Genomic DNA, 18,354 nt, shown 5'->3' with positions numbered 1-18,354 from the left:
AAATAGCAGTCCAACAAAGCAAGAGAAATATATATATATATATATATATTTAGGAAAGAAGGAGAAAAAAACAAAAAAACAAAAAAAAAAAACCTTAAATTAGCAGAGTTATAGAATCCTCTAGCTTAAAGAGAGGAAATTTTTTCAACATATAAGATTAGCAGTGTAGAAAAGCACAGCATAATAGATCTAGATGCCCAACCTATAAAGTAACTTGAAAAAAATGGAAAAATGATTTAAAAGTAGCCAACTAATCTCAAGAGTAATGAGAAACATTCCTCAATCAAGCAAATCTGATACTGCCGTCTTCTTAAATGCATCAACTTGTCGAAGCTGTTCCAACAAAGATTTATTTGGGAAGATATTATCCGCCTTCATTCTCTCCCTGATCCCATAAGCTGGTGCCTTAGCATTAACATAGGCCTGAACAAGAGTTTGGAACTGACGGAATCGAGCTGTATATCCAGCCAGTCTCATTCTATGAAATGTTTTTTCTGTGTTATGGATATCACCCCTCTTTGCATACTCATCCATAATAACCATATAAGAACTAAACATTGGTTTTATTTGGTTCTGTTGGTATGCCTTCTGCAAGATAGAGTCTGCCTTTTCAACCTCTCCTGCTTCCACATAGAGTTTCACAAGGGCATCCCACGTGAGTGGACCAATTTTGCAACCATTATCTGCCATACGCTTAATAAGATCCTTACCCTTGGCCAGCATCTTATGGTTTGCATACACTTTCAGAAGAACAGAATAGATTTTCGAAGGCAGCCGCTTCTTCCATTTGTTTAATGCCTTGTCAAAAACTTCCTCTGCTTCATCAATTTTATTTAACTTTCCATAAGCCTCAATTGCACCCATGCATTCCTGAAGCTTGGGTTTAGACTCACAAACCTTCCAGACTCTACCCACATCATCAACCTTTCCAAGCTCTGCATAAAGTGGAAGCAAACTACTGCAAGCCCAGCGATTCTCCTTCAAGTCTGCACCTTCCATCTCCTTCAGAACCGCTTCAGCTTTTTCTTTCAGTCCACCATAGGCATAGTACCTGGCCAAGATGGCATTTGTATGGGTGTCTGGTTCAACACCTTCAGCCTTCATTGCCTCCAAAATTTGATCCATCCCTGTAATGTCATTAGATTTTCCTTTTGTATCTATCAGCATTTTATATGTGAAGAGAGATGGCTTGACATTTTCTTTTTCCATCAACAATAGCACATCTGCTATTTTTTTCTTGTCAAGCCTCTTATAGAGAAGAAGCAACTGGTTGCAAGCAAATGCTGTGATTGGAAATTCAAGGTCCTTCATTTTGTTGAACACTTCCTCAGCTTTCTTCACATTGTTGGCTTTGACACAGTTAGCCAACAAGGTTCTATAAATTAACTCACTTCTGAAGAATTTTGGGATCTTATCAACATAGTGCTCTGCCTTTTGTAGGCCACGTACTTTAGCAATCAAGTCTAGGCGTGAAGCATAATCCCTTTCAACAAATTCAAGCCGCTTACTTGCCTCCAGCCACTCTAAGAGCTGCAAAACCAGCAAAGCATGATTGTAAAGTGCCATATTGCTTTTCTTAAGAGTCCTCAATGTGCACAAAATATTGAAATTTAAACTCACATAACTTTCTTTTGTCCTCATATAATTAAGAAAGATATCGATTTGTTGTTCACTTGTTTGTACTAAAGCATTAAAAAAAAAAAAAAAAACTTGTTTGTACTAAAGCATTAAAAAAACAAAAAGGAAAATAAATAAATAAATAAATGAAGCAGCCCATTATGTGAGATATGATCGTTTGAATAAAAGAGAATATCTTACAGCTGATATTATTAACATAACTACCCCATTGTGATTTCACTAAGGGGAAATAGAACATATACTCCAAACAAAAGAAGAACACCTCAAGCAGGATAGAATTAGCTCACCTGCAGTGCCCTCCCATACATCCGAAACTTGCGAAGGTTGAACATGGCCATGGAGATCTCTGCCCGGCTCAACTCGTTTCCTTCCTCAACCCACTTGTCAAGAGCACTCTGGACAGATAAACCTGGAGAAGCCATGATGGCCTTGAAAAGTGCTGAAGCAGTGTTTTTCTTTGGAGATCTTCTCTCACTTGTATCATTCTCAGCATATGATAACTCCAACTCATTTTGAGAAGGTTCAGCATCATCATCAGAGAAATCTGGCTCGGAAATCAATTCATCGTCATTCTCATCCTCTGAATTAGATTGGTGAACTGCATCAGCGCTAGCTGGTGTTTCAAGTTCAGAAAATCCATCTTCCAACTCCTCTTCCTCTCCACTGCTTTTTGTACCAGCTTCAGAAGAAAGGCCACGTCTACACACAAAAAGATTGCCAGAAGCACGCTCTGTTCGGTAAAATCTCTTGAAAGGCACACATCTATCAGATGTCAAATAAGGGGAATCAAAGATGGTAGCTTTGTCTTGTATGTACATAACTGATACATCTGAATCAGCAAAACAAGTGCGAGAAGCTCCTATGCTAAACCCTCGCTTTCTGTGATCACAAAGAAACATCCACATTGAAGATCAGTATATGGCAAATGAAACGAAGGAAGAACGTGATATTTCAATGATCTTGTTAACATACCATATCTAGGATTTTTTCTCCCCGCTAAAAGCATGTATCATTTATGAATAAATATGTTCCTTAAACACTAATTTCTGACCACTGTAACTCTCTGCTATCACTGTAATATTATTCCAGAGTTAAGACAGCTATGATTTTTCTTAAAAAAATTTAATTCATTCCTTAGCAGAAAAAAAAGGTGATGCTGAAATTGATGATCACTCAAAAAGTAAACTATCGAATAAGTAGAAGTAATCCCCAAAAATCTGGAAATACCCAATTTCAGATGAAGATCCCCAAACATCAGACATTTTCTTCTTGTTGTTATGTGTACGAGCAGAGAAACAACCTTCAATCAACTAAGCCAAAAATATATAGAGCAGCTATGATGAGGGATTTTTTTTTTTTTTTTTGTTTTTTTCCGCAGGTACAAGAAACACAAAAATGAAGCACAAAGTATCTATAAAACAGAAAGTCCATAACATTTTTCCAAAAACCCAAAGTCTAGAAAAAATGGAGAGCTAGCAAAAACGTCAAGGGAAAAAAAAAAAAAAAAAAAAAGTGTCCAAAACGATGAAATCCACCAAAACCAATCTCGCACAAAGTCCAAAATTTCGACTTTCAACATTCAACTTAGGCAAAGAAGAAAGTGGAACCCAACATTCAACTAGCTTTTGTCCCCATTTCCACACATTCTCAGTAATTTAAACAGAAAAAGCAAATTAAGCTCCACCAAGAGGAACAGAGAATAGAATATGGATTACCCCAGAGGAACAGAAGCACGACGAAGAGCCCACATGATTAAAAGAAGAAATGAACGACAACCACAAACCCCCCTAGTATCCGAAACGATGGAAGATTGCTGTGCGTGAGTCTATGATCGTCGTTTTGTCTTAGAGCAAAACCCTCCCTCCCTCTTAAACCCTAAAAGATGTAGAAAGACACTGTTTGTGTTTGGCCACGGGGGCGTCGGTCAAAAGACCTTTAAGCCCCCACATATTTACACAATTATTTATATTATATATATATATATATATATATATATAATTACATATAAAAGTTTTTCTACAAAATATGGTTTATTTATTTATTTAGTATGATAATAGAGAGCGGATATTAATTACTCAAATTACGAAAAAATTCAATAATTTCCCTTCTTCTTTTAGATCCTTATAAAACACACGTAGGCGCTTAACCCTTTCTCTCTCTCACAGAAGATTTCCTTGTGCGTTTCTACATCTCTCTGTGCCGCCACTCCAAACCTCCTCTAATACTCTATCGTTGATATTCGCCAACTCTACCCCTCTGTTAGGTTGGTAATCTCATCTGTATTTCTTTTCTTTGTTGTTGTTTTTGGTCCGATCTGAATTTTCTCTTTCACTCTTCTTTGTTCCCTCTTTAAATTTTTGCTGAATTTCTCTCTCATTTTATTTTTGTTCGTATTAGAAAAAGAAAAGGTAAAATTGGGATTCAAAAATTTGATTTTTTGTTGTGGTTCTTGAATGAATTTTGATTTCTGTTGGATGGGTTGCTTTTCATCCTCAAAATTACTTTGAATAATTCTTTGCAATACGAACTCTTTTTTTTTCTTTTTAAGGCCATGACCTTGTCTGTTTGTTTCCCAGCCCAGCATAGTAGTAGCAGCAGCAGCAGCAGCAATGGCGGGAGGGAAAGCGAAGAAAGAGAAGACGAAGGCTAAGGTAGCAGCTCATGCACCTTACCAAGGAGGCTTATCGTTCCACAAGTCGAAAGGACAGCACATTCTGAAGAATCCATTGCTGGTGGATTCCATCGTCCAGAAATCTGGGATAAAGAGCACTGACGTCGTCCTTGAGATCGGTCCCGGCACGGGAAATCTCACCAAAAAGCTTCTAGAAGCTGGAAAGATGGTCATCGCTGTGGAGGTCGATCCTCGTATGGTTCTTGAGTTGCAGAGACGTTTTCAAGGCACCCCTTTATCTAATCGTTTGAAGGTCTTTCAATTTTTATATTCCCTCCGTTTTCTAAATTTATGTTCCTTTAAATTCGATTCTGAATTGTGTTTGGTTGATTGCGCATTTTGCTATCACTATCAGAATTTTTATTGCCTTAGAAATTGTTTATAGCTTTCACCTACTATGACCTACTATGATCATTGGGAAGGAAAGAAGGAGCATTTTTAGTTGCTAGAACTAATTGTTTATAGCAATTAAGCAGTTAAAAAAAGCATTTTTAATTGTTTATAGCATTTTATATGAAGCAAACCACTTTTTGAGAGACATGAATTTAGTGAAAAGGTGGTATTTTTACATGTAATTATGCATATTCTCTCTATATAGGTTGGTCAGGACTGATGGTCTCTCTACTTGTCATTATGACATGTACAGGTTATACAAGGAGATGTTCTAAAAACTGACCTTCCCTATTTCGATATATGTGTGGCTAACATCCCCTATCAAATCTCGTCCCCCCTCACTTTCAAGTTGCTGAATCACCAGCCAGCATTTAGATGTGCCATCATAATGTTCCAGAGGGAATTTGCAATGAGACTGGTTGCTCAGCCTGGTGATAAACTCTACTGTCGTCTTACTGTGAACACCCAACTATTGGCCCGAGTCTCACACCTCCTCAAAGTTGGAAAGAACAATTTCCGACCTCCACCCAAGGTAGATTCATCTGTAGTACGAATTGAACCAAGGAAACCGCGCATAGAGGTGAAACAAAAGGAGTGGGATGGATTTCTGCGTATATGTTTCAACAGGAAGAACAAAATGCTTGGTTCAATTTTTAGGCAGAAGAGTGTTCTTGCTATGCTGGAGAAGAACTACAATACTGTGCAGGCACTAAATCTGGGACAACAAGGTGCGCCGGTGGACGAGGGTAATGGGATGGATATTATGGGACTTGGGGATTCTAATGATGATCTAATGGAGGATATTGATGATGATGGAGTAGATGATGAAATGGAAGTCGAGGATGGTGATGCAGTAGGGGAGGCTTCTGAATTCAAAAACAAGGTTTTGAATGTGTTGAAAGAGGGAGATTTTGAAGAGAAGAGATCCTCCAAGCTCACACTGCAAGAATTCTTATACCTACTTTCTTTGTTCAACAAGGCTGGCATACACTTTTCTTGATTTTTGGACACTTTTCAAGTTTCTCTGGAGTTTTGTTTCCCCACTTAAAACAAAAAGTTATACCCAATTTTGTTAGTTTTGATATTTGAAATTTCTGTAGCTTCTTTTTTTTTTTTTTTTTTTTTTGGCCCTTTTTTGACTTTATTTTTCTCATTGTAAGATTTATGTTTAAATATTAGTTGTAGTTAACATATTTGTTCTTCTCGTAAAGGCCATTCTACCATATCTTCAATCTTTACCTTATACTCTGCATTCTCTTTTAAAAATCTGTCTCTCAAGTATAGGAGATGAATGAGCCAAAAAGTGAAAATTCTTCGCACACAATTACCGTAAGTCGGTTAGAAAGAATCATAGTTTAAAATATTGAAATTTTATGTTAAATTTTTGTAAAATTTTTACTTTTTAAAAAACCTTCCAAATGGAAATGGTATATAAATTTTCTATTATATATCAAAATTTTTGATATTTTTCTATAATTTTTATAAAAAATTTCATCATAATTTTCATATAAAATTCTTCATAATTCAATTTTAAAATATACAATTTTCATAACAAATTTTAAATTTTTATGAAAATTTTATTTTCATAAAAATTTTGAAAATATTTTTTTTTAGGGTTAAATTTTGTTATCAAAATTTTTTACAAATTAATATTATTGATTTTTTTTTTTACATTTTAATTATCTTCCAATAACTAGGCAAATAAACATAAAAAAAATTTGTATTTAACAAATAATATATAAAATTACATTGGATATAAGTCTACATGTTATATTATTAGCGAAAATAAATATTATAAGTTATAAATTTAGCTATCTATTATTATTTTTTTATAATAATAAATTTAATATTTATATAAATATTATAAAGTAGATAAAAATTAAAATGTAGAAAAAAATTTAAATATACGTTGGAAATATATTTTCTACATACTAATATTCAAAATTTCGATATTAATAATATTTGATATGTACAAACTTAATTTTCAAATATTTATATCAATGGTATATTAATAATTATATCTAAAATTATAAAAAAAAAATAGTTTTTGATAATTATCTCTTATATTTTATATTTTAAAATAAAAAATATATAAACAATTTTTAATTATCCATGAATTTTTTATAATATTAAAATAGTATTTATAAAATATAATATAATGATAATAATTGTTGTATAAATTTTAATTAATAAATAATTTTATAAAATATATATATATATATATATATATATATTATTTTATTAATAATAATATATTTTTAATTATTAACCTCTATTATAAATTGATTGATTAAAAAAATATAATATTTATTTAATAAATAAAAAAATTATTTTTTTAATTTCTATTATTTTTATGATATTTCATAATTTTTAATATTTTTGATATTTTTATAGATATTTTTAAAGTTGAAACAACGTATCAACTTGCTACACTAGTTAAAAAAATTATTAACAGTAACAAACCAAAATGAGTTTGGTTTACCTTTTTCTAATACAAGCTTGAAGTCAAAATTTATTCTAAACCTTATTACAACGATGGTTTCTTTTTTTTTTTTTTTCTTAAGAAAAAATAATAATAATTATTATTATTTTATTAGTATTTTTATTATCTATAGTTTTTGTAAAATTTTATTAATCTTTTTTTTTTTGATAAAATAAATTTTATTCACGTTAAAGTTTTTTTTTTTTTTTTGGGAGCAATATTCACATTAAAGTTAAAGGCGCGCATTCTAACCACAGTTTTGGATAATTCTGGATTTTTATGGAATGAAATGCATCATTTTAGACAAGTTTTAAATTTTACATCATAAACTGGCTACTTTAAAAAATAAAAATAATAAATCGAAGAGAATGTTTTTGTGTGATAGATTTTTAGTTTTGGTTTGGAATTTGGGAAGCATTCGGATGTTTGACACGTAGAATGCGCATGGTAAAATATCAACGAGGAGTTTGAGGAACCGAACCGAAGCATAGCGGCAGAGGCAGGGCTCCCAATAGACAGCCAAAGAGGAATTTATGCGAACACCTTGTGTACCGGTGCTCACAACTGGTACGATTCCTACTCACTTCTCCACCTATTTTTTCTTCTTTTACTTCTGAATTCCTACGTTCCTTTCTTGTTCTTTTCTGTTTGTTTCCTAGGAAATTTTTGCAGGAAGCAGACAATAGGTTGACATATTACTGTATCAGGTGGAATTTTTTTTTTTTTTTTTAAATTTTTATTCCTATCTAAAACCCGAAGATCCAGTCTTTCTTAATCTTCTACTGTTAGTTTTACGTTTTCGTTTATTTTCTGTTAGTTATTGAGATTGCGTGGTGGTACAGGTGCGTTTTTGAAACCCTAGATTTGGTGTGTGCTTGTATGCATGTTGATAAAATATAGGAAGACGAAGGAAATGAGTTTTTTTTCTGTCCATTTTTTAGTTTTATTTTTCAACCTTGTTCTCGTTTCTGGTATGATTATTCTTGTAATATTGATTGGCTTTGTTGAGATTGATAATTCGAGAATAAGATGATTACTTGCCTTTAAGTTATGCTCTATGCTTCGTTTGAAATTTCTCGACGTTCAAAGGAATTATCTGTCTTACCAGGACTCCGATGGAAAAATTGACATCGGAATGCTTATTGGGAAATTTTTCAGTGTTTAAATGCTGGCAAAACTACATGTAAAAGCTAGTTTTCCTTTTTTGTCTCCCCCCCCCCTCTCTCTCTCTAAGAGTTATTAATATTGTTAAAATTTGATGTCTTTTGTGTTTGCCGCTGAGGAATACTGAGAAAGTAGAAGCTGTTATATGACTGAAGCAAACTAAATTAAGCCTTAATGATATATATATATATATATATATTTTGTTTTTTTTGGAGTCATTTATGAAGCAGTTGAAGTCAATTAGGTTTAATTGTTTGACAAATTATTCTATTTTGTGCAATTTGATTCTAAATACTAGAGATTGCATTTGTTTCCTCAATTATGTGAGTTTCAATTTATTATTTGCTTTTCCTAATTGAAAATTGAAATGGCTTTTGGGTTTAATTTTACTAATCTTCCATTGTGTTTCTCAGTCTGCCTATGTGAGTGTTTGGTTCTCTAAATTGCTGTAAATGATCTGATGGTATTGCTCTTTTCAGGCTTTTAGTCTGTATGGATTCAAATTTGCAATCTGCGCCCTCAGATAATGCTGATCTCAAGACAGCATTCCGTAAGCCTTCAACTGATGCAGCCAGCAGGAGGTATCGGCGCCATTCTCCAGCTAGTAGATCATCGTCATCTGATGGTTTGTCCTTTTATTAAATTTTTCTTTGAAGCAGTTAAATTGTCCTTTGGTAGCAGCTATCATGGAAAGGTTCAGAGTAAAATTTTTGTAATGTGCCTAAGATTTTAATATTGCAAATAATTATGCAATTTCAAGGATTAATATCTACATGTGTGTGGATTTGGATTACTGTTCTTTTGATCTTTGGTGAGAATATGGTGAGTTGTGACAATGAAAGAGATAATTTAGATGATGGTTTCAAATGGTTATTTTCCCTTACAAGATCTCATAGAGGTGATTTGATTAATTTTTTTTGTTATATATTCTGGTCTTAACGTAGCTTATTTATATCTGCAGGGAGTCCTAAGCGTGAACATAGCTCTAGCCCAAAATTTTCTAGGGAAGATCCTGGAAAAGTCTATGAACATCGACCAAGAAGGAAGGATGATGGGATGGACTCAGACAGGAGTCGCTGTGCCCGAAGTAGTGATTCCTATAGAAATTCTGATAGACCATTCCCCAGGAGTTCCCATGGTTATTCTAGGCATGATGACTACATTAGACATGACAAGCATGCAGATGAGGAAGAAAGAAATTATCAGAGGTTATCTTCACGTTCTGGCCGGGATTCTAGGAGTGGTGCTTATTCTGATCATAGTAGGTCAAGAGACCATCTGCGAAATGTGGACAAATATTCTCGAGATAAATATGATAGTTCAGGGCATAAAAGAGATAAGAATTCATCATCTGAAAGAGCTGGAACTGGCAGGAGACATGCATATTATGAAGAAACTGAAAGGGACGCTCATATGATAGGCATAGATGCTCAAGATGAGAAAAGGGAATATCGTAGGAGTACAGCAGATCACAGAAGTGACCGGATGCTCTCATATGAAGAATCAAAGTCAATGTCCAAAAAAGATGATGGTAAATATCGTGCAAAAGAAGGTTTAAAGAGTGAAATGAAGGAAATGGATGGTGAAAACCATTCCAAAGAAGAGAAAAAGAGATACGATGACCGGGAAACTAACAGGAGCAAGGACCGATATGGTAAGGAACCAGCAGAACATTCTGGAGAGAAATGTGATTTTGGGAGTGAAGATAAAGAATATCCTGCAAAAAGACACAAATTATTTAGCTCAAACAATGATGTTGATAGTGGGAAAAGTGGTACTATTTTCTTTGATTTGTTTTTGGTTATATATATATATATGAACTATTAGTTGTGTTGAATATTTTCTTAAAATTTGTTTTTCAATAGCTTGATAATTATATCATCTCATTAATTATTGTATTAGTTTCGAAGTTCACATCAACGCCTGATGGAAGAGAGACTTGTAGTTCTAAGCAAGCTCAGGATGGTAGAGTGACTGTAGCGCAGGCCCAGGCTAATAATTCAGAGTTTGCTAACGATCTAAATGCTGCGAAAGTTGCAGCAATGAAAGCCGCTGAATTAGGTGAGTTATAACTCTCCCAAAAATTTTGTCTCCATGGGATAATATTGATTCACCACTGCTAGAACCTATCTGACATTTTGTTGTTTGTGGTAATCATGAACCTTCTTCATTTGATATCTCATATAAAGCTGTTTTGCATGTTAAGTCAACAAGAACCTTGTCGGTGCGGGAACGATGACTACTGACCAAAAGAAAAAGTTGCTGTGGGGAAACAAAAAGAGCACAACGGCAGAGGAGGTACATCCTTCGATGTATTTGTTTTTCTTAAACATTGATCCTATAAAGTTAATAATTCCAGTATTCATTGATGTGGAATCAAATATGTAAAATTTAGTATTGCACGGGGGGCTATGAAATAGACCTATTGTAGATGTCAGCATAACACATGGAAAACTAAAAGGAAATACATAATTCTGCTCCGTAAGCAAAAGCCAAAAATAAGTTTATAGCAATATTTGGACGAATTAAATCTTACCATTATGATTATCGTAGATTGGAATTGCAATTATTGTCTTGTTGTAGGTATTAGGTTCTCTATTTTGATAAATGTCCATTATGATTTGACAGTCAGGTCACCATTGGGATGCTGCTCTATTTTCTGATCGAGAACGACAAGAAAAGTTCAATAAACTCATGGTAAATCTCCCTTACATCTATTTCTTGGAAGGTTATATTTTTGTCAGCATGGTTGACGTCAAATATAAGCCTTTTTATGCTTGTTCCTAAGTGACTGGTTTACTTCGTTATAGTTTCTTCACTTACTAACACAATTTTAGAGTCTGAGGTTGCCTTGGTGCCTATGGCCAATTGTAGGGTGTGAAGGGCGAGGTGAAAGCAGAGCACAAACCCGAAGAACAAGGTGGTGGCAACGTTCTCCGAGCCGAGAAGCAGAAAGAAGTACAGTTGGATTTGGAGAAGCAGTACACTGCTGGACTCCGGAGGAGAGATGGTCGTACTGTTGGACTAGGTCTTTAAGCGTCTGCTCTAGAACGCTAGGACAGGGCATGCCCAACTTTATTTATGGACTCCCAATGAAATATGGATACTTTTATGTTTCTTTAAATTTTTTGTGCTTAGCATATGATGATATTAAATATGAGAGTATTGTTAATACAATTTTTATTTTAACCTTTTAAGTTTTTATTTTATGTTAGTTATTATTATAATAATATAAAATGAATTTCCAAAAAAATTATGATTTAATAGGGAATCAAATTATTTCCAAACTATTATTAAATCGTAAAATTTTGTTTTAGTATAATGCTGTGTTTAACTTTCCGGGTTTTTGGAGGTGGGTTATAGTCAAGATTCAAAATTTCATTGATAACCGTTGAAAGTTTAAAATATACAAATTTTTATGCATATAAAAAAAATCAAAAATCAATAAAAATTTATAAAAAATGATGAAAATTATTTTAAAAAATAAAAAATATTATTGAAATTAATAATTTATTTAATAAATTAATTATAAAAATAGTAAATATGTGTTATATTTTTTTAATTAATTTAATTTATAATAAGTTGTAATAATTATAAATAAACTATTATATATTTTTTAATAAATTTAATTTATAAGAAGCTATAATGATTATAAATAAATTATTATTGATAAAAAATAAAATATATATATATATATATATATTTGATAAAATAAATTATTAATTAAGATAAAATAATTATTATAATTACATTATATTTCATAAATATTATTTTAATACTTATGAAATTCTTAACTAATTGAAAATTACTGGTCAATTTTTCGTTTTTTTTTTAAGATGTGAATTGTAAAAAATATTTATTAAAAAATGTATCTCTTTGATAATTTTTTATTATTAATATGTCAACCATAAAAATTTTATATTAAATAAAATTATCTTTAGTGTTTAATATAATATATTCTATTATCTTTTTATTTTTATTTATTTAATATTATTAATTTAAATGCTGTTAATACCAATTATATATAATATTGTATTTCAATATTATTATTTTATGTTATTATTTTTATATAATCAATTATTAATTTATAATTATGAGATTATAAGGAATCTATCTTATACAAAATGTATCGAAAATATATGTATATATATATATATTTATTCAATTTAATTCACTCTATTTTATTTATATCATTAAATATTTGAAAAATAATTAAAAAGAAAAGAAAAAATCACTAAAATTAATTTGTTAAAATAATTTATTAAACATCAATAATATTTATGGATTTTTTTATAATAAAAGTTTTAAAAAAATTCATAGATATTTCAAAATTTTCATAAAAATTTTCAATGGATATTATGAATTTTTTAATTAAATTGTTAAGAATTTGATATGGATATTTTAATGGAAATTTTCATAAAAATTTTATCAAAAGTTTCAATAGATATTATGAAAATTGTATCTATTTTTATTTGAAATCTAGATTTCTTTTTTATCCTTTAAAAAAAATAAAATTTTTAATAAAATTTCAACAAAAATTTTAATATTTAAAACCTTAGTTATAGTCTAGCTCTCATTTGAAAACAGGTCCGCCGAAAGAATTTAAAGGAAACAAAAAGAAAGGAATATTCTATCTAAATTTATTTTATGGTTGTATTAATTTTAATTTAATATTTTAAATTTTAAAAATTATAATTGGTATCTTTTATAAATAGTGTAAATTAAACTATTTCAAAGGATATAAATAAAATAATAAAGAGAAAAATAAAAACTGTTAAAAATTTTTTAAAAAAATAATATTTTTAAAGTTATAAAAATTAGATTGTATTTAAATTAAACAAGTAAATAAAATTAATTAAAAAAAAAGGTGGATGTTACCATTGAGTGCATGAAACAGTGGAAAAAAGCAAGAAGGGCGGTGTACGTGAAAATGGATTTGGATGCGGATGTGATGGAATCTGATGCTTGCTTTCGAGGCCAGAACTTGATTCTCCCAAACAAGAAAAGATACTTTGTACAAGTTCCTACGTCATTTATCTATTTGGATTTTGATATTAAATTCTATAACCTGAATGGGGTATGACTTGAACCCATGGCCTACCTTTCTAGTGCGAAAAAACCTTTTGCTTTCTGTTCCCAGACTTTTAAGAAACGAATTCCCCCCCCAAAAAAAAAAAAAAAAACAAAAAAAACAAAAGGTTTCAACAGTTCATCTCAAGCTATAGAAAATGGGAAATCTTCATTTTAATTTTGTGAGTTGTGGTAAACAAGGTTGGAGCTCAATCCTAGCTGAGGCCTGGGGTGAGAGAATGAAGGTATGTTGGATGATCTGTTTTGTTTTGCGATAGGGGGGCAAAAAAAGCAGCATGTGCAGTGGAATTACATAATTGGTGCAAACTTTGTACATTATTTGATAAGACAATCTTTTCACCTTTGGAATCTTTAACCAAATATAAACCATCATCATCATTGCCTGTGAATTCTGATGGTCCTTTTTTCCCATCTGCAATCAAACAATAATTAATGGCTTGTTTGATCTTTAACCATATATATATATATATATATGCTCTGTCACTTTCCCTTCCTACCAAATTTAACGCATGGTTTATATCCTCATTGTTTCCCATCTAAGAAATAATCCCATAACAGCAAGTAAAATCATCAAAATTAGTTAAAAATTTGTTTTTTGGCTGACCGTAATTTAGCACTCTTTTGTTTGTTTGTTTTGTTCTTTATTTAACTATGGAATTTAAGAAAGGAAAGGAAAAGGAATGGAGATACTGAGTTGATGGACCACCCACAGTCACCTCTGATAGAGTTGAGTTAGATCCAACCAAAACCACACTTAATGAGGATGCAGCTTTTGTTTTGTAAGAGCCAAAAAGACTCCACCTGATCTTAAAGCCTACCCAGTTGTTTCCTATGAGTCCCCTACCATCCTAACACAAATAATTGGGTCCACTCCTTTTGGACCATTTCCCTTTCTTATGATGCTCTGTCTTTCTTTCTCTTTGCTGGACCTCATCACTCACTATGCTACTGCTAACCTTCACATCATATTCATACCTCCATCTACCAAAAATCATATTTTCATACCTCCTCTACTCTTTCCCCTTTCCCTTCCCGTTGCCCCCAATAATGCAATAATATAATATATGTGCATATATATATATATATATATATGTATATATAAATGAAAAGAGAGAGAATTAATAGTGCTCCCATAATTGAGATTACCTGAGGTGGTTGCTCATGACCCAAAAAACTTTGTATCAAGTGAACAAAGATTTGGAGGATAATATCAGATACTCTATCTCTCTTTCATGAACTTCCCCTACACCAAGATTCTGTTACATATATAGCCTTATAGCAGAATCCATCACATTGGTCCAAATCAAACCAAGTGCATATATTAACAAAAGATCATTGCTAATCATTTTGAATATTTTGTCTCCACATCCATTTTGATCTTGGGTATCTCTTGATTCTTTTATAATGATATTTTTAAACTTTCTATAATAAAGCAAATTTGCCTACCCTATCCTAGGTCATAAAACATATCATTTTTTTCTTTTAATCTCTGGTGGTAAGATAAATTAACTCAATGATTATGTTGAAAAATGTATTAAGAATATGATGATGTAATAAAGTTTTAGGTAATAATATATATAACAATATTCGGGGTAAAGATATTCTTAATTTGTCAGTGCCCTGAACACAGGTTGAGGTTTTGATTTTGTGTGGATCCCCATCCCACTCCAATAACTAACCTATAAAAACCTTTATCAGCTCTTTCCAATTGAATTATATACGGTTGGTTCCATGGAGTTTCCTGCCAAGTAACCTTGATTAGTACAAAAAATATAGAGAGATTTATAATTTAAAACGTGAATGACGCAATATAAAAATTTAAAAAAAAAAAATTATTATAATTTGGGATGAATTATTGTGTGTCATAATATTATCTGGAAGAGGTGGAGCAGAGGCTCCTTTAATGTTCTGCTTACTCATCTTTTGGCAAAAAGCTACTTTTGTTGGTTGTGGCTTTTGTTGCTTTGGGCTCTTTTGTTGTTTTGGTTATGAATTTAGGTCGGGGACATGCTAAAACATACCATCAAAATATCTCTAAATCAAATTTTAACCTTTGAAGCTCTAGAGTAAGTTTCATTGCTAAGACTCACCTATCCACTATTTCCTTCAATTATCTGTTTGATGTATTTGAGCTACCTTTTTCAGAACAGTGCAATCACGTGGGCGAATGCAAATTATACAATCCAGAAGTTATAAGGAGAGAAAGAGCGTTAGAATATTTATATGCCAAAAAAGCTTTTGGATGTAAATCGGTTCCAATCCAATAGATTATATATAAGGAACTTAATTACTTTACATATAATATATATATATATATATATATATATATAAAATCTCTAGTAAGTTAAAAAAAAAAAAAAAAAAAAATTTCTTATCCAGAATTATTAGGACAATGCCTATCTATATGTGAATAGATATACGTTTAAAACTTTTAATGCAACAATTTGCATATAGATAAGAATTTTTTTTTGATGAAATATTCAGTACAAAATATCATATATAAGAGAATCCATATAATAATATAATAATATATATATATGCATGTATGTAGGTATGTAAGTAAGAGTTAGCCGTTTGTATTCATAAATAGGGTTTCTTAATTTTGTACATGCTGAGTTTCTTGTTCTCAAACATTTTATATATGATGATGCTCCTTTGTAGGAGTCAAATTAAAAGAAGTAACCAAATGAAAATGAATGTTAACTCGAACCAAATTGGCAGATGCTTCAGCATTATGATCTGCCTCGTAAAACTTTTTAGCCAGCTATAGGTTTCAGAGTAGCTATATATGCTATATGTTATAAATTCTGGCCAATCATAAGTCATTTATGTGTGCTGAGAAAAAAAAGATGAAAAGGAAAAAGAAAAAGGATATCATGAAATTCATGCAAAGATGAGATAAAAATCCATTAAGTAGTGTTGAGGAAGAGGGAGGGTGGAAAGGAAGTGAGAGAATTGCAAAGCATATCCGGAAATTGAACCATACATATCCATTTATCTAAATATTACATATATGCTCCCCACATGCACGTAAATGGTATCCTATAATATTAGAATATCATCATCAGAATCCTCTAAAGCTAATTGCTTAGTGCATGCCCATATGATCACAAACCAAAAGCTCATTTGCTTTATTTAATACTAACATCAATAATAATACATTCAGTAATCAACTATTTTATGGTCTTTAATAAATGTTGAGAACTAACTAAAGCACCATTAAGTTTAGTGTTTAATTTTGATAAGAGAACTGACCTGCGTTTTGGGCCCTCCAATCTCACTTTTCATCGAGTTTTCTAATTGATTTAATGTTTCTGGATTCCCATGAAGTTACAATGACATCGCACCAATCTTGAACCAAATGAATGGCGATTTCTCATCTATATATATATATATATATATATATGCCATGCTGATTGCTGAATCTTACGATTTGGAGAATCAAATAATCAAAAAAAGGGTTTCTACTTTGACTAAGATTCCACTACAAGGCGTCCCCCACCACTTATTCCTCAAAGTTCATATTATTACAACAATAAAACCCGCATTATAATATCCATATTCCTGATTTTGATGTTCTAACCCACAAAATTAAAGTTCTTGGTGAAAGAACAAAAGGACAAAATGTCCTCCTTTCATGGATTGCCTAGCTTCCCAACTCTACAGTAATGGAAAACCACCACGCAGCTGCAACTTAATTAAACAATCAATATATTTATATTAGTAGTAATAATATGTAACCTCTTTTAAATGTGTATACAAGTGTATGTATATACTGGTTTACCCAAAAAAAAAAAAAAGTGCATGTATATATACTTGGATATCAAAAGTGTACTTGTATACTGGTATTAATATGTTGGTTTCCACGTTTCCTCCACTATTACATGGTTATGCATTTTGGAGTACTGTTATTTATTTGTCACCCAATGAGATCATCTATTAGCATGCGAATTATTAATTGCGACAGTTAAACCAGTGAGTTTGTAATATTAGCTAAAAATATAATATGAAAAGTAAATTCTTTATCAATTTACATCTTGCATCACAGAGGGTAATTTGGCATTATATACTTTCCATTTCTTAAGAGGAGCGGCTTAATTAATATTTAATCAAAATTTTAGAAAGTTGGTTATTAATTAGCTCAACTACTAGAAAAAATATGTAAATGAGAAATTATGTGACACCAAAAACCTCCACCAAACCATTTACAGCCATTTACTTTTCAACAGAGAAGTAGGCGACCTATATATACATATATATATATATATATATTCAGAAATTAATGTAGATGACGTAACTATTTATATTAAAAGTCAAAGGGTCTTTCCAGCGTTTACATAATTAATCAAGATTTATATATACCATTTTTATGGAGTGGGCCAAACAAGTTTGAAACTGAATATAGTCTTAAAAAGCTTACCAATAAAAAAAAAAAATTGTATTTTTCTTGCAAAGGATATTCAAAGTTTCTCCAATTGGTAAATTCTCCTAGCTATTACATGATTTTTTTGAAAGATTATGACTGGCGATTCTAACAAAAGCAGGGTGGACACAAGGGCATTTATTGGGTTGCTCAAGTGCTGCAAAATTAAATTCCGCTGAAAAATGGACATTTTGTCCATCCTAGTTAAATCTTTTTTTTTTTTTTTTTTTTGGGTACCCCCCTAAAATTTTCAATGCAGCAAGTCAGAAGCTACAGTCAAGATCAAGCAGAGGCCGACAATCAAAATATACATAATTATTCTGTCTAATCTGGATTTTTTCTTAGTGCTTACAAGACATCATCAAAACTTATCCAAAAGCTCTTAGGACAAGACATCATTGGCAAGAAGGTAGCTACATGGTTGACCTGAGATGCATGCCACATAGTGTAGGCAGGCATAGGGAAAAATGGTGCTTTCGCTAATAATTGGAA

General features: G+C 31.5%; 3 protein-coding genes across 8 annotated transcripts; 2 read left to right on the top strand and 1 right to left on the bottom strand.

Annotated features, from left to right (window-relative positions):
* Window positions 1–108: 108 nt before the first annotated feature.
* On the bottom strand, window positions 109–3,514 carry LOC107403947 (pentatricopeptide repeat-containing protein At1g80270, mitochondrial). The gene is made up of 3 exons (XM_016010873.4): window positions 3,354–3,514; window positions 1,926–2,517; window positions 109–1,530 (listed from the first exon to the last, which is right to left on the bottom strand). Exons 1-3 carry the CDS (start codon window positions 3,386–3,388, stop codon window positions 280–282), a joined length of 1,878 nt encoding a protein of 625 aa, XP_015866359.3. The 5' UTR covers window positions 3,389–3,514; the 3' UTR covers window positions 109–279.
* A 226-nt stretch (window positions 3,515–3,740) lies between these two features.
* Window positions 3,741–5,940, top strand: LOC107403955 (ribosomal RNA small subunit methyltransferase). Its single transcript, XM_016010883.4, has 3 exons — window positions 3,741–3,901; window positions 4,215–4,562; window positions 4,956–5,940. Exons 2-3 carry the CDS (start codon window positions 4,248–4,250, stop codon window positions 5,700–5,702), a joined length of 1,062 nt encoding a protein of 353 aa, XP_015866369.2. The 5' UTR covers window positions 3,741–3,901; window positions 4,215–4,247; the 3' UTR covers window positions 5,703–5,940.
* Window positions 5,941–7,561: 1,621 nt separating this feature from the next.
* Window positions 7,562–11,555, top strand: LOC107403949 (uncharacterized). 6 transcript variants are annotated; one of them, XM_025068457.3, is made up of 8 exons: window positions 7,567–7,751; window positions 7,844–7,891; window positions 8,828–8,973; window positions 9,310–10,122; window positions 10,251–10,409; window positions 10,555–10,646; window positions 10,977–11,045; window positions 11,186–11,555. In XM_025068457.3, exons 3-8 carry the CDS (start codon window positions 8,841–8,843, stop codon window positions 11,543–11,545), a joined length of 1,626 nt encoding a protein of 541 aa, XP_024924225.3. In that variant the 5' UTR covers window positions 7,567–7,751; window positions 7,844–7,891; window positions 8,828–8,840; the 3' UTR covers window positions 11,546–11,555. The 6 variants fall into 6 exon arrangements, 4 of the variants coding, with proteins under 4 accessions (XP_024924226.3, XP_024924225.3, XP_024924224.3 ...); XM_025068458.3 differs by lacking the exon at window positions 7,844–7,891 and having other exon boundaries at window positions 7,562–7,751; window positions 9,310–10,002; XR_003053925.3 differs by lacking the exon at window positions 7,844–7,891 and having other exon boundaries at window positions 7,569–7,751; window positions 10,538–10,646; window positions 11,223–11,309.
* Window positions 11,556–18,354: the final 6,799 nt, after the last annotated feature.

This window comes from Ziziphus jujuba, chromosome 11, assembly GCF_031755915.1.
Source record: "Ziziphus jujuba cultivar Dongzao chromosome 11, ASM3175591v1".
Classification (NCBI taxonomy): Eukaryota; Viridiplantae; Streptophyta; class Magnoliopsida; order Rosales; family Rhamnaceae; genus Ziziphus; species Ziziphus jujuba.
The sequence above is the reverse complement of the archived record's forward strand: the minus strand, read 5'-3'. Positions and strand labels throughout refer to the sequence as shown.

What these genes read in the sequence shown, in the direction of transcription:
- LOC107403947 (XM_016010873.4), bottom strand. Translation starts at nt 3,388, where the DNA reads ATGTGGGCTCTTCGTCGTGCTTCTGTTCCTCTGGG. An exon ending in CGTGCTTCTGTTCCTCTGGG is followed by an intron (nt 2,518 to 3,353) that starts GTAATCCATATT and finishes TTGTGATCACAG; the next exon opens with AAAGCGAGGGTTTAGCATAG. An exon ending in TGTATGGGAGGGCACTGCAG is followed by an intron (nt 1,531 to 1,925) that starts GTGAGCTAATTC and finishes CTGGTTTTGCAG; the next exon opens with CTCTTAGAGTGGCTGGAGGC.
- LOC107403955 (XM_016010883.4), top strand. Translation starts at nt 4,248, where the DNA reads ATGGCGGGAGGGAAAGCGAAGAAAGAGAAGACGAAGGCTAAGGTAGCA. An exon ending in CTTTATCTAATCGTTTGAAG is followed by an intron (nt 4,563 to 4,955) that starts GTCTTTCAATTT and finishes TGACATGTACAG; the next exon opens with GTTATACAAGGAGATGTTCT.
- LOC107403949 (XM_025068457.3), top strand. Translation starts at nt 8,841, where the DNA reads ATGGATTCAAATTTGCAATCTGCGCCCTCAGATAATGCTGATCTCAAG. An exon ending in TAGATCATCGTCATCTGATG is followed by an intron (nt 8,974 to 9,309) that starts GTTTGTCCTTTT and finishes TTATATCTGCAG; the next exon opens with GGAGTCCTAAGCGTGAACAT. An exon ending in AAAAGTTCAATAAACTCATG is followed by an intron (nt 11,046 to 11,185) that starts GTAAATCTCCCT and finishes ACACAATTTTAG; the next exon opens with AGTCTGAGGTTGCCTTGGTG.